General features: G+C 41.7%; 1 protein-coding gene across 1 annotated transcript in view; it reads right to left on the reverse strand.

Annotated features, from left to right (window-relative positions):
* Positions 1 to 11,322, reverse strand: part of LOC114049855 (calpain-9) — a 69,342-nt gene extending 58,020 nt beyond the window's left edge. Inside the window, exon 1 of the mRNA XM_027871291.1 lies at positions 11,110 to 11,322. Coding sequence (XP_027727092.1) covers positions 11,110 to 11,322 — 213 coding nt within the window. The remainder of the gene's footprint in view (positions 1 to 11,109) is intronic.
* Between the last annotated feature and the right edge of the window lie 3,066 nt (positions 11,323 to 14,388).

A 14,388-nucleotide genomic window follows, 5' to 3' on the forward strand; every position in this document is an offset into this window, starting at 1 on the left:
AGAAAGAAAGAAAGAAAGAAAGAAAGAAAGAAAGAAAGAAAGAAAGAGGAAGGAAGGAGGGAAAAGTATGCTTCTGTCTGTATTCAGACGACATCCATTCTTTCTCTGGAGGCAGATAGCATTTTTCCTCATGAGTCCTTTGAGATTGTCTTGGATCATTGTATTACTGAGAATAGCCAAGTCATTCATAGTTCTTCATCATACGATCTTTCTGGTTCTACTCACTTCACTTTCTATCAGTTCATGTGTCTTTCTATTTTTTTTCTGAAATCACTCTGCTTATCATTTCTTACAGCACAATGATAATCCATTGCAATCATATACCACAACTTGTTCAGCCATTCCTCAATTGATGGGCATTCCCACAGGCAACTCTTGAAGACTAGAATTTGTGGAACTGTTCCTGATCTGAATTGATAGAGTTTCCTCATGGGAAGCTCCTTACACCAGTGATATCACAGGTCTGGTTAAAAGCAGAACAACAATCAAAAACTCAGATGGGAGACCCCTATTTCATATACATGAAAGCCAAACACAGAAAAAGCATCCAGGGCTCAGCTCTTCTGTGTGATAAGGAATCTTGGTTAGAAAAATAGCAATTCTGATGTTCAGGGCTAGCCTAAAGATAATCTCTTTGGGCCTCAGTTTTCTCATATACAAAGCGGGGAAATTAATTTCTCTTCTAGCTCCAAGTCCTGATATTATATCAGATTGCATACTAAATATTTTCAGATCAATTTAAATGAAAAGGTTTGATCCCCCTCTCCCTTTTCTCTGTTTCTATATACATACACAAACCAACCTTGGATAAGATACTGAGAACTGTGGGCATTTTATCTTTCTTTCTCTTCTGAACCTGTTCCTTCATTGGGTCCTTTCTAGTTTTACTGTTTTCTTGTTTACATTATGAGGAATGTCCCTTGGGGTTGGATCTGGGGTGGGGGGGACCATTCTATAAAATGGACTTGTTTCTTGCCCTGTTCTACCATATCAGCTTCTTCACAGGGCTGTGCTGTGTTTAACAAAGAGGTGGTACTAGAAGGCTGGTTCCAGTTCAGCTGCTGTGTTTGCTGTTGGGGCACCTACCCAGGTCTTGGGGTGAGCAGGATGCCACTGAGAAGGAGGAGGAGGAGGAGGAGGAGGAGGAGGAGGAGGAGGGGATAGTTTTCTCATTGATTATGGGAATAGCAACCTTGCTTGAAAATGCATAGACCATTTATTTTGGAGAAGTTCCAACTGCTTTTCAGCTAATGGGTCCCAAACCTTTCGGCCAACTGTGAGGCAATTGCACTTTTTGGAAGCACACACATTTTCCAGGCTATAAGGTTTCATATAGTAATTGCATTTGAGGTGTTTTCTATAATAACTTTGCTTTAGTGCTTTTCAGATTGTGAAGCATGTTCCTCCCAATAACTTTATGAAGTAGGTAAAACAAGTATTATTACTTCCATTTTACAAGTAAAGAAATTGAGGCCCTTTAAGGTTTAGTGGCTTGTCCACCCAGAAAGAAAAGAGGTTAATTATTTGGATGAGCAGTGAAATCACAGCTAGTTTAGGAAAACATCCAAGAGACATCTCTCATAAGAACGATGGTGAGGATTAGCTGGTGGGAAGAGTAAGGATATGAAAGGCAGAAAGCCTGTGTTCCATGCTGGTCCTGCTGCTGCCATACGGCAAAATGGACAGACAGATTGATCCATGGGAAGTCAGTAGACCTGGGTTCAGGTCCTGGCTCTTCTTTTTCCAACTTGTATGACCTAGGGCAAATTATTTCCCCTCTCTCACCCTTAGTTTCCTACTATATAAAAAAACCAGGTTGGACTAATCCATTTCTAAGATCACTTTAAGTCTTGGGACAGTTTATTGAATTGTTCTGACCTAGCAGTTCCTTGCACTTAATTTCATTCATATAGCATTTTCAATGTACAAAGTGCTTTCCTTACTATGACCATGTGACAAAAGTGGCTCAAATATTATTCTTCCCATAAGTGACTTGCAATGCAGGTAGCATTCTTCCAATAAATAACCTGTTGTGCAAAAATATTATTCTTGTGACTTGCCCACAATCACACAACTAATAAATAACGGTGCTGGGACTCATCTAGGTGGGGCAGTGGATAGAGTATTGGAATTGGAGTCAGGAAGACCCAAATTCACATCCTGCCTCAAATACTTACTAGCTGAAAGTCACTTCTCTTAGTCTTAGTTTACTCAGCTGTAAAATGGGGATAATAAATGGCACATACCTTACAGTGTTATTGCAAGGTTCAAATGAGATGTGCATTTTTCAAATCCTAAAAATGCTACGCAAATGCTAGCTATTATTATTATTTAAACACAAGTCTCCTAGTAGGTCCTCAATACCTATCTGTTGGATGTGTGACTGAATGTCTTTGAACTAGTGGCTCAATGTTTCTGAGACTAAGTTTTCTCTCCTCTGTTGTTGTTTGTCCTTTGTTTTCTAAGAGGACCAATGACATCACAGGGTAATGTCTTGGCTTGTGGGTGAATTGGATTTAAGTGATTTAAGTGACTTGCACAAAGTCATCAGCCTCATTCTCTAATGGCAAGACAAAAGTCAGGATGACTGGTGGTGGCCTGGGATCTTCAATGTCTGACCAAGCTCTAAGTGTTCCACAGCACTTTCTTCAGCTGCCTTCATGGCCATTGGAACAAATTATTCTCATCCACTCATTCCACTGGGGAAGTCTTCACACACTTGAGGTAGACATCCTTTAACTCACCAACAAGTTTGAAGCCTTTTGGTTACTCTCAACCTGGTTTAGCCCATTTGTGAAGATGGTTTTACCGAGGTATGGCCACTAGCTGTGCATGCTACAGCTTCTTGGAGCCACAGGTGAGAGTTGGGCACCAGGTGGACACCAAAAGTAGATGAGCAGCCTCGAAAAGGGCTTGGCAAGCCCTCATGCCAGAGGTGCTAGTCCTCCTTGAACTCTCAAGAGAACACATGTCCTACCTGGCTTGGGATAGTAATATGAAAAGCTTGAGAAAAGATGTTTTGAAATCATTTGATAAATGGAACTTGATGTTATAACTATTCTTGTTTCCCTAACAAAGTACTCATACTCAGTATCAATTTTATAATCATTTTAAAAACCCTGTTCCTTTGGGGTGTGGGTGTGTGGGAAGATTACAAAATAGGTGGAGGGTGACAGAAAAGTGACTCAGACCTCCCCTGGATAGAAACTTTCATTGCCCATCAGCAAGTCACTTGTCACATTTGCCATCTCCAACCTCAGGAAGATCCAGTGACAGCCGGGGTGACAGTTCTCAGCTGAAGCATGGGCTTTTTGCATCAGAGGTAAGAAATCCTTGCAGTCTTTTGGAAGGGCTCTGAAGAGGTTGGGGAGGGCAAATGGCAGTCATGTGCCTCCTGCTAGAGACTAATTGGGAATATGGAGTGTCTGAGTGAAGAGAAAAACTGATCAAAGCCATTGTTGGTGATACCTTTGTAGGTTTCCTTTGTATATTTGGGCATTTTTTTTATATGTTGTACTGTATTATGCCCATTAGATCACAAGCTTCTCAAGGACAGGGACTAATGTCTAAAGGCCCTTTCAGCCCTACTATCTATGTTTGACTTTATCAACATTTCCTATGAAAAACGAGTTATGAGCACTTAGTACAATTTTTTTGTAGATTAACTTGATTTACCTTCAAGTGAAGAATTCTTATAGGCTCATACAAAGTTAGTATTGGGAAGAACCTTACATATCATGTAATTCAATTCCTTTATTTTGTAATCACAATAATTATTATTATAGTTAGCATTTATACAGTGCTTAGTGATCCTCACAAAAACCCTGGGAGGTGGTTACTATTATTATCATCCCCATTTTACAATTAAGAAAACAGAGACAGACAGAGGTTAAGTGTCTTGGCTAAGGTCATATATCTAATAAGTATATGAGGGAGGATTTGAACCCAGGTACTCCTGACTTCAGGTCCAATAACTCTATTCATTGCATCACTTAGCTATATGATTATAGATTTATGAATCACCGAATTTGAGAGTTTAAAGGGGTTTCAATGGCCACTTGGTCCAACCCATACCTGACAAATACTCATTTAGCCTTTGCTTGAAGAAAGAGAACCCACTACCGCTCGAGGCATTCTGTCCCACTTTTGGATAGTACTAAATGTTTTGAGGTACCTAGGGGACAATTCAACAACAACAGCAGTCATTGGGATGTTTTTCCTGACATCATGACTAAATTAACCTCTATACAACTTCCACAATTTACTCCTTGAGGTCAAAGAGAACAAGTCAAATCCCTCCTCCACAAAAAATGACAGCTCTTCAAATGCTTGAACAAATCTAATATGTTCTCCATATGACAAGGTTTCATATTAAGCCAGCCATGTCCTCATTAAGCCTTCTCTTTGTTGTTATTGTTCAGTCATTTTTCAGTCATATCCATCACTTCATGACTCCATTTGGGGTTTTCTTGGCAAAAATATTGAAGTGGTTTCCCATTTACTTCTCTAACTCATTTTACAGATGAGGAAACTGAGGCAAATAGGGTTAAGTGAATTGCCCAGGGTCACATAGCTAGTAAGTGTCTGAGGCTAGATTTGAACTCATGAAGATGAGTCTTCCTGACTCTAGACTGACTCTTTATCACATTTTATTTTCTACCATTGAAACATGCTTGGTTCATTTAGCCAATCCTTACATGTAATGAACTCAAGGACCTTCGCCATCCTGGTTGCCTTCATCTGGACACTCTAGCTTATTTATGTCCGTCTTAAACCACAGTGCCCAGAACTGAACACAATTTCCAGATGAAGTCAGAGAAGGACTGAGTACAGTGCGACTATCACCTCCCTGTTTCTGGAACTATATCTCTCTTAATGCAGTCCAAGACCACATTAGCTTTCTTGGATGCTTTATCACATTGCTGACTTATATTAAGCTTGCTGTCCACTAAAACAACCAAATCTTTTCAAAACAACAGCTATCTCCTCCCCTACCCTATACCTGTGACATTGATTTTTTTTGTAATCCAGGCTTTATTGCTATTTAATTTCATATTATTTGATTAAATCTGGTGCTCTAGCCTGTCAAAATCCTTTTGGATACTGACTCAATCACACATTGTACTAGCTATCTTCCCAGATTACAAAGCTGAGTCAAAGATAATACAATTATCTGCACATTTGATGAGTAACCATGTAAGCCTTTCTCCAAGTCCAATAAAATGTGAAACAGCAGAGGGCCAACTATAGATCTCTAGGTTAGCCTACTGGAGATCTGCCACATTGTCAATGAACCATTTACAACAAATGCTCTTTGAATTTGACTGTCCAACAAGTCCTGAATCCATTTCATTGTATTGTTTACCACATCTCTCTTCTCCACAAAAACAGTATGAGACACTACAAAATCTAGGTAAGTTATATCCACAGCATTTCACTCATCTACTAGTTTAGTAAGCCTGTCAAAAAAAGGAAAGGAGGTTAGGCATTACCTGGTTTTGATGAAACCATGTAGATTTTTTGTGTAATCGCTGTTTCCCTTTCTAGTTACTCACCAACTATCTTTTTAAAGAATTTTACCAAGAATTAAAGTCAAACTCACTGGCCTATAGCTTTCAGACTCTATTGAATTTTCTTTTCTGAAAATCAGGGCAACATCTACTCTTTACCCTTCTTAAATCTTGTAATAACACTCCTGTTGATCATAATAATAATTGCTAACATTTATCTAACATTTTAAGGTTTTCAAAGTGCATTACATATATTATCTCTTTGCTCTTTACAACAACTTCGTGAGGTGGGTGCTATTATCTCCATTTTACAAATGGAGAAACTGAAGCTTATAGAGGTTGTGACTTGCCTAGGGTCTCAGAGCCATTTAAGCACCTGAGGTAGGATTTGAACTCAGGTCTTCCTGACTTCTATTCCAACACTATCCTCAAAGCCACCTAGTCACCTTTAACAATCTTTCAAATATTGCTGACAATGGCTCAACAATCTCATCTGTCAAATTTTTTCAGGACTTATGGATGTAGTTTACCTGGGCTAGGTGACTTGGATTCATCAAGGGCAATGAGGTGTTCTCCTCCTAGCTCCTTATTTATCTTGGGTATTGACTACTTGGAGTTAATGTTAATGGAGTTTGTTCTGTCATTTCCAATGCAAATGTCACCCTTTTTGGGAATGAAATCAAGCAAAAGAAGACTAAACAGCTCTACCTTCTCCCTATTGTCAGTTAACATCACCCTATTTACACCAAGTAACACAAATGGGGAGAACAAGGCCCAAAGAGTTGAGGTGACTTGCTTAGGATTGCACAGCTTGGCAAAACCAGAACATAAACCCAGGTCTTTATAACTTAGCTAATAGTCTTTGCTATAACATACTGCCTCTAATTCCCAAACCACATGCATGAAATGGATTTCCCAAGTCTATAGGATTCAATTCTACTCCTCCTCTTTCTATGAATCAGTACCCACACCCAGGTAACAACTATCCTCACAGATCTGGTGTTGGCCAGTGTGGAAGAGAAAAGTCATCTGGGGAAGCACTGGTGGGTGATGACTTGCATGACCCCATCTTGTGGTGCTTCTGTTTTGGACGAGGACCTTTTCTGTACGTGGAGGAATGCTGGAGAACTTTCAAGTTGTGGAGAGGTCTGGGAGAGAGCAGAGCAGGTTATAAAAGAACTGTGCAAGTCTTCAATAGAAGCTGAGTGGTAAATGAAAAGAATTAGGTTGCACAGTCTGAGTGGAAGATACTGGGAAGAGAAGTATTATCATGGCTAGTGAGGGGGTAAGATTGAGCCTGTTGTGAAATATTTCTGGAGGTGGGGAGAGGTGGGGCTCCAAATTTCTAGCTATGCCACTGACTGTAAATTAAGCCTGGATATCTAAAAAACTGTATTGTTTAACTGGAGTGGTTTGGGCAACCAAGTCATTTTTCAATATGGCTCTTATGACATGGACACTGATTCTCAGATGATACAGGGTGAAAAATGACCTTGAGATATATTGCTTATCCATGTTGCCTAGGCTAACATTGTGAGGACAGCTAAAGTGGTCTTTGCAGAGATACCAAAATCTGTTCTGGTCTGCACACCTTGAGGCACTCTTAGAGAAGTCATCTGGTCCAGTCTTTATCTGAAGCATGACTTCCCTCTACAACATCCCTGTCAAATTTTTGTTGAATTGATGTAAAGTAGTATCATTCAGCCTCTGCTTAAACAACCTACAAAAGCTTTCTAAAGCTGAGGAACTTACTACCTCTTAAGACAATCCCCTATAGCTTGGACAGATCTAATTTTTAGAAAGTTTTCCTTAAGAATTCAGTCAAGCCTAAAGTGTCCTGATGGTGATATTCAGTATCTGTAGAGAATCCCATTTTCTTCTCTTTTGTGCTAATTGTAAATCTGGCAACAGTATTTACTTTCTTTTAGGAGTGGCTTTGTCTTCTCTTGGCTAATCAAGCTGATTCATGCTCATGTATGATCTGTGATGCCCTCATCAACTCACACTTTGGTTACTGAAATAGCCTGTTGGTGGGTCTACCTGCCTCAAGTCTCTCCCCACTGCAATCCATTCTCCCTTCAACCACTAAAGTGATTTTTCTGAAATGCACGTCTGATCGTGCCATCCCCCAATAAACTCCAGTGGCTTCCAATTGCCTCCAGGATCAAACACAAAACCTTCTATTTGATATTCAAAGCCCTTCATAACCTAGCCCCTTTCCTGTCTTCTTATGCCTTACTCCCCACCGTTACTCTTATCCAGTGACACTGGCCTCCTGGCTGTTTCAGGAACAAGACATCTCTGGACATTGTCTCTGGCCATTCCTCATACCTGGAACTCTCTTCCTCCTCTACCCTGACTCTTGACTTCCTTAGCTTATCCCACCTCCTACAGGAAGCCTTTTCCAACTCCTCTTAAATCTAGTGCCTTCCTTCTATTAATTAGTTCCTATTTATCCTGTATATACCTTGCTTCATATATATTTGTTTGATTTGTCATCTCCCCCATTAGATTGTAAGCTCCTTAAGAACAGGGACTGTCTTTTGCCTCTCTTTCTATTCCCAGTGCCAAGCATAGTTCTTGGCACATAATAGGCACTTAATAAATGTTTATTGAATTGAATTGAAGTGACTCCATGTTAATACCACATGCATTCAGAATCAAAATACAATTTTAGAGAGTGGCTTTATATATCGCCAGAGGGAAGGGGCCTCAGAAACAAAGCTACTTGGTTTTTATTCCCAGTTCTATTACAGTGTATTGAAAATCTTTATTGCTGTTTTCCCAGTTAAATAGCCTTTCATGTTTGCACAGTGTTTTATGATCATATTTAAGTTAGTTCCCTGAATAAATGAAGCCAGAAGGCACTGCTTCTTGCGCTCATGTGCAGATGCATGCACACCTGCAGGCACACCCACAGACACACACAGACACACTCATACATGCACAGAGTAAGGCTACAGAAATAATAATTTGTGCTTACTTTGGACCTCTTACTGAATAGGGCAGAGCCCTTTTATAGACATCTGATTAACCGTCTTCAAAGTCCTTGTGAGGGAAGGATGAAGCGTAATGGAAGGAGTGCTGGATTTGGAGTCAAAGGGCCTGTGTTCAAGTCCTGACTTCACCTTTGTTGAGTCACTTTACATCCCCAGGTCTTAGTTTCCCCATCTACAAAATTAGGTGATTAGACTAGTTAACCTCCAAGGTCCCTTCTTGGCCCTAAATCTATGATCCTAGGAGGTAGGTTTTGTTATCTCCATGTTATTCCTGAGAATATTGAGGCCCAGAGAAAATAAGCTACTTGCCCAACATCACATTACTAGCTTGGCAGGTTGTGAGGCCTTTGGATCACTGCATGTTTGTTGTCATTGTTGTTCAGTCTTTCCCCACTCTTTGTGACCCCATATGAGATTTTCTTGGCAAAGATATTGGAGTGCTTTGCCATTTCCTTCTCCAGCTCATATTACAGATGAGGAAACTGAGGCAGACAGGGTTAAGTGACTTGCCCAGGGTGACACAGCTAATAAGTGTCTGAGGCCAGATTTTTAACTCAGGTCTTCTTGACCCCAGGTCTGGTACTCTATCCACTGTGTCAAGTAGTTGCTGTACAGTGGGTGTAGAAAGTATGAAAATAGTCATCGCCACCATCACCAGCTCAAGCTATAAAGTCCTCTGGGCTGTTTTTTTTTTTTTAAGTTTGGTTTTAGTGGGGCTGTGATCTCACTGATGTAGGGAACTGCTGGTAAGGAGCTCCCTGTACCAGTCAGATTAGCACTGGCTCAGCAATTTATAAGTTGCCCAGGGCACTGGGAGTCCATGTGATTTGCCAGGATATCGCAGGTAGTAAGTACTTCAGAGGTGGGATATGAACTCAAGTCTTCCTGCTTCAGAGGCCACCTCTCTCCACTATGCCATTCTCTCTCTCTGCCTCTCTCTGTGTGTCTCTCTCTGTCCTTCTGTCTCTCTCACTCTCCTTCTGTCTCTCTCTCTGTCTTTGTCTCTCTCTGTCTCTCTCTGTCTCTCTCTCTATATATCTCTCACTGTCTCTCTCTGTCTCTGTTTCTCTCTGTCTCTCTGTCTCTGTCTCTGTCTCTCTGTCTCTCTCTGTGCCTCTCTCTCTCTTTCTCTCTCCATTGGCTGGAAACCCAGAAAGGGAAATAACACTGTCATCAGACCCATAGGATCATAAGAATTTAGAACTGACAGGGACTATATACATCATTTGGTCCAATCCCATTTTTTTGCGATGAGGAAACTGAGGTCCAGAGAAATCATCTTTAAATTCATAGGATGAGAACAATGTCACAAATTCTCAACTCCATGCAGGATAGCAAAGTGAATGAAAATTCCTATTCTACATAGTATCACATTAACTCTTAAGGTTGCTAGGTGGCACAATGGATAGAGTGTTGACTTGGAGTAAGGAAAAACTGAGTTCACTCCTGCCTCAGATTCTTACTAGCTGCGTGACCTTTGACAAGACACTTAACTTCTCAGTCTCGGTTTCTTCACTGATAAAATGGGGATGATAATAGTACCTCCCCTCTCAGGGTTGTTGTGAGGATCAAATGAAACACCATATAAAATGATATGCAAGCCAGTCATTATTAGGGGAAACCAGGGTGTAATCACCCTGGTAAAGCCAGGGATGGGCTGTGCACCTGACTCATCTCAAAGCAGGTGACCTAGGGCAGATATAGATAGGTTGTCAACAAGAACCACTCCCAAACCAGCACACACACCCAAGGGGAGTGAAAAATCAGATCATAAGCAGGAAAAGCCAATCCACTGTTATCTAGAGTGACAAATACTAACATTTCATATCAAGCACCTTCTGTTAGGAGGAGTCCCTGGAACTTGGGGCCCATCTTCTTCCTAAGACCCTGAATCCAAGCCCTCATCCTCTGGCTCAGGGATTGCTCTGGACCCTTCCCTGCTACAAATTGAAGACAACACAGCCTCTAAACCTCCCCAAGGAATAGGGAAACAGTAGTTCTGGGGGAAAAACTCTCCTGTATTCCCAACAGCAAATACAATCAGCAGCTGCATTGTAATTCTACAGCTCTATTTCTCAGCACTGGCCAAAGTGTCAGTTTTTCCCCAGACCCTGCGTCCTTTCTACATTTTATTCCATGAAAGGGAAAAATCCTCCTTCTCTTTTTTTTTCAAATTTCCCCGAGAGGTTAAAGTTTTTCTATTTAAGTTTTTAAAAAATCAACAATTTTTGCTACACATTTGCCCTACCCCTCTCTGGACCACCATAGCTCTTCCCCACAAGGTCCTCGGCCACAGAGATGGGATAGGCATCCGATGCCCGGGGCTCTTCACCTGCCTGCCCTGCCCTGTAGCTTCCTGTTGATTGCTGTCTTCCTGTCTTCAGAATGCAGTTTCAGAACCAGGGATGTCACAGCTCTCAGTGCATCACCTCATTGCTTGCCCTTCCTCCCTGCCACAATCTCACAAACTTCCTCACTTTGCATTGGTAACTCATAGAAAGACTCCCGTGCCGTGGTTTAATTATGCAGCCACAGAGTTGAGCAATAGCAGTCCAGGATCCTTCGTTCCTTTGTTCCTTCCCCATGCCCTCTGCACTTACCCCTGGACGTTTCCACACAAAAGGAATGGAGGGCCTCTCACTGAAGAAGAGGGAGGAGTTGTTGGCTGGAAAGTCCCCATCTTCAAACAGGATGCCCTTCCGCAGGCACTCCTGCCTCAGCTGTTCATAGGTCTGGCCTGAGGAGTGAATAGCACGGGAATCCTTGGGGACTGGATGCTCCCGGGGTCCAGGGGCCTGGTAGGGGTAAGGCATGGCCCTTTCAGGTACTGCCCTGATGCTCTCTGCTCCCACAGATAAGGTCTGGAGGCTGGCAATGAATGACAAAGGATATGAAGGAGTCAAAAGTATTTGCTCTAAGCCAATGATGAATTAGTGAGCCCAATAGAAATGTACCTCAAGGCAATGAATGAGCTTAGTCTCTCTTGGCACCCTTCTTTCCTGAGCAATGGGGCACACCCTCAGAACAAACTGGAAAGAGGACGTTTGACAGCTCAGGGGACTTCTACAGGTCTCTAAATTCCTTCTGTAGCTAGACTAACATAACAGGCAGAGAGGCAGCACCCTTCTGCTTAATGGATTTACGTGGCAGAGAAAGTAATATTTGCTTGATGGGAGGAGGAGAGCAAAAAGCCAAGTCCGTACAGGAACTGGTAAAGTGAGTTATTTTCTCATAATGCTGGTGGAGTGAGAATGTCTGCGATGAGCCCCTTACTTGAGTGATAATGTCTTTTAGATCATAGAATCTTATGTCGGGGACATTCTCATTGGGTATTACATCCCCTATAACCCTATGTGATGCTCAGCAGGTGTTTATCCCAGTGTGAACTCTCATTGGATAGGGACATTTTAAAACTTCGTTTTTTAAAATTTTGAGTTCCAAATTTTCTCCCTCCTTTCAGGCTATCCCTCACCAATTAAAAAGGCAAGCAAAATGATTCCCATTATATATGTGAAATCCTGAAAAACATATTTCCTGATTTGCCATGTTGCTAAAAAAAAAAGCAAGAAAAATAAAGTGAAAAAGTATGCTTCAATCTGCACTCAGAGTTCATCAGTTCTCCCTCTGGAGATGGATAGCATTTTTCATCATTAGTCCTTTGGAATTGTCTTGGATCATTATATTGATCAGAGCAGCTATCTTTCACAGTCAATCATCATAACAGTATTGTTGTTACTGTGTACAATATTCTCCTTGTTCTACTCACCTCACTTTGCATCAGTTCATATAAGTCTTGCCAGGTTTTGCTGAAACCAGCCCCTTTGTCATTTCTTATAACATCTCACAATCGTAAATCACAATTGCCATCCCCTAATTGATAGGCATCCCTATAGAAATATTTCTAACATGCCTGGTGAGAAAAAAGCTACTAATACTTGTGAGCAAGATGAAAAGCAGGATGTTCCAAGTGGTAGAAAATGAAGACACTTGAAATAGAAGGAAGAGAGAAGAGGAAAATGAGTGCAGCTGTAGGCTACCCATAGCTGAATTTAACTCCTGTTACTGCTAACAAGCATCACCTTAGAGCCATAACCAAGGTGGCGTGGCAGGATATTTATCTAGGATGCCTGAAATTTAGAGGGTTCATTATGCTTCATTGGAAATTAAACAGTTAATAGGTAAGGTTGGTACCTCACAAGTAGGGTGCATGCTTTCTCTCAGAGCACTGTTGACTCACTGTACCTTACAGTGATCTGTCAGCTATGTGCCCCAGCACTTATCTGCGGCACAATCTCTCCCACTCCCTGGCCTGGATCCTGAGCTGCCTCCTCTAACAGTTCCATTGTTTCTCCTAAAACCCATCGATGACACATTTTTATCATATCCTAGGGTCAAATGAGATAACCACTGCCCTGCCTTCCACCATAGCTTCCTACCTGATTCTTCTCTCAACTTCCTCCTGAGGACTGTGCAGTCAAAGTATCATCATAGCATGAAGGCATGGGCCACAGCCTTCCAGGTCCTCAAGTGTGGCCTTCTGACTGAGTCCAAGGTTTATAGAACAAATACTTTTATTATAGGGATTTGTTTTGTGAAGTTTGGATTCAGTCAAAGGGCTGCACTCAAGGACCTAGAGGGCCATGTGTGGCCTTGAGGCCGCAGGTTCCCACTGCTGAGGAGGACAGATTAATTACCCTTCTACCGTCACGATTGAACCCAACCAGGGTACGATGAAGTGGTAGCCTTCACATGACACCTCCTGAAATATGAATGAGTCCAAAGGCTTGCATAAAAGTCACCAATGGCCCAAATAAGGTGAAGGCTTTTGGGCATCAACCAATGTAACACCCCACAACATTCTGAGTCTGCAGGTGAGTTTCTTCTAGCTGGGTTCCTCACTTCTCCCTCCCTCCCTCCAGAATAGCTTTGTGTTGTTCCAAGGTCTTTGTCTCTTCTTCCCACTCTGCCAGCAAACAAGGTGATCTCCCAAGAGCTTTCCCTTGGGATGTTGTCATCTGAGTTTCAAGGTCTCATTGTGACCTCAAATGAATTTGTCTTCAAAAGTTGATTTGAGAGTGACTTTCATGCTTTTTTCCAGCATGTCTTGTGGAGCTAGCCCCAAGTGTCAGAATTGCTATTTACAGCTCTGCATCGCTAGCCTTTCAGAGGATGAGGTGTCAGCACCATTTGTCTCAAGAAGCCACTCACAAGAACAGATGACCACAATGCAGTTCTAGTCTGGAGAGAGAGCCCTGTAGACCCTGAGATCCCCACCCCTGGTCGTCAGACCTCGAGAGTCCCCTGTTTGTTCAATAGACGAGTCAATACACTTTACCTGTTCCTTAGCTCTCAGTACTGTGAGTTAAGATGATGAACTGGCCCCTTCACGGGACTCGAGGCATAGGAGGAGGTAGCTTTGAAAAATGGCTGGTGAAAGTGGTAGTTTGATTTGATTTCCTTGTAAAACAACTGCTGAGAGGCAGCTAGGTGGCTCAGTAAATACAGTAGATCAGTAGATACCCTAGAATCAGGAAGATAGGAGTTCAAATCTAGCCTCATACACTAGTTATATGACTCAGGGCAAGTCACTTAACCTCGGTCAGCCTCAGTTTCCTCAGCTGTAAAATGAGGATAATAATAGCACCTATCTTCCAGGGAATTGAGAAAAATGATTATTTCTCTCTTGTATTTAATGATAAATTATTGAATTAAGACCAAAGTTTTTTCCCCTTTTCTACTTCCTCATCCAGAAATCAACCATTGTAGGAAATCTTGGGCAAGACTTACCTAGCCAGTTAAGCTAAGATCTAATCAAAGAGGGTAAAGAAATTCTGAGTATAGGTGAATTGATAGATTCCTGCTCATTGTGTTTACTCAAA

The sequence above is a fragment of the Vombatus ursinus genome, unplaced genomic scaffold (assembly GCF_900497805.2).
Source record: "Vombatus ursinus unplaced genomic scaffold, bare-nosed wombat genome assembly UNPS02014798.1, whole genome shotgun sequence".
In the NCBI taxonomy this organism is placed as follows: Eukaryota; Metazoa; Chordata; class Mammalia; order Diprotodontia; family Vombatidae; genus Vombatus; species Vombatus ursinus.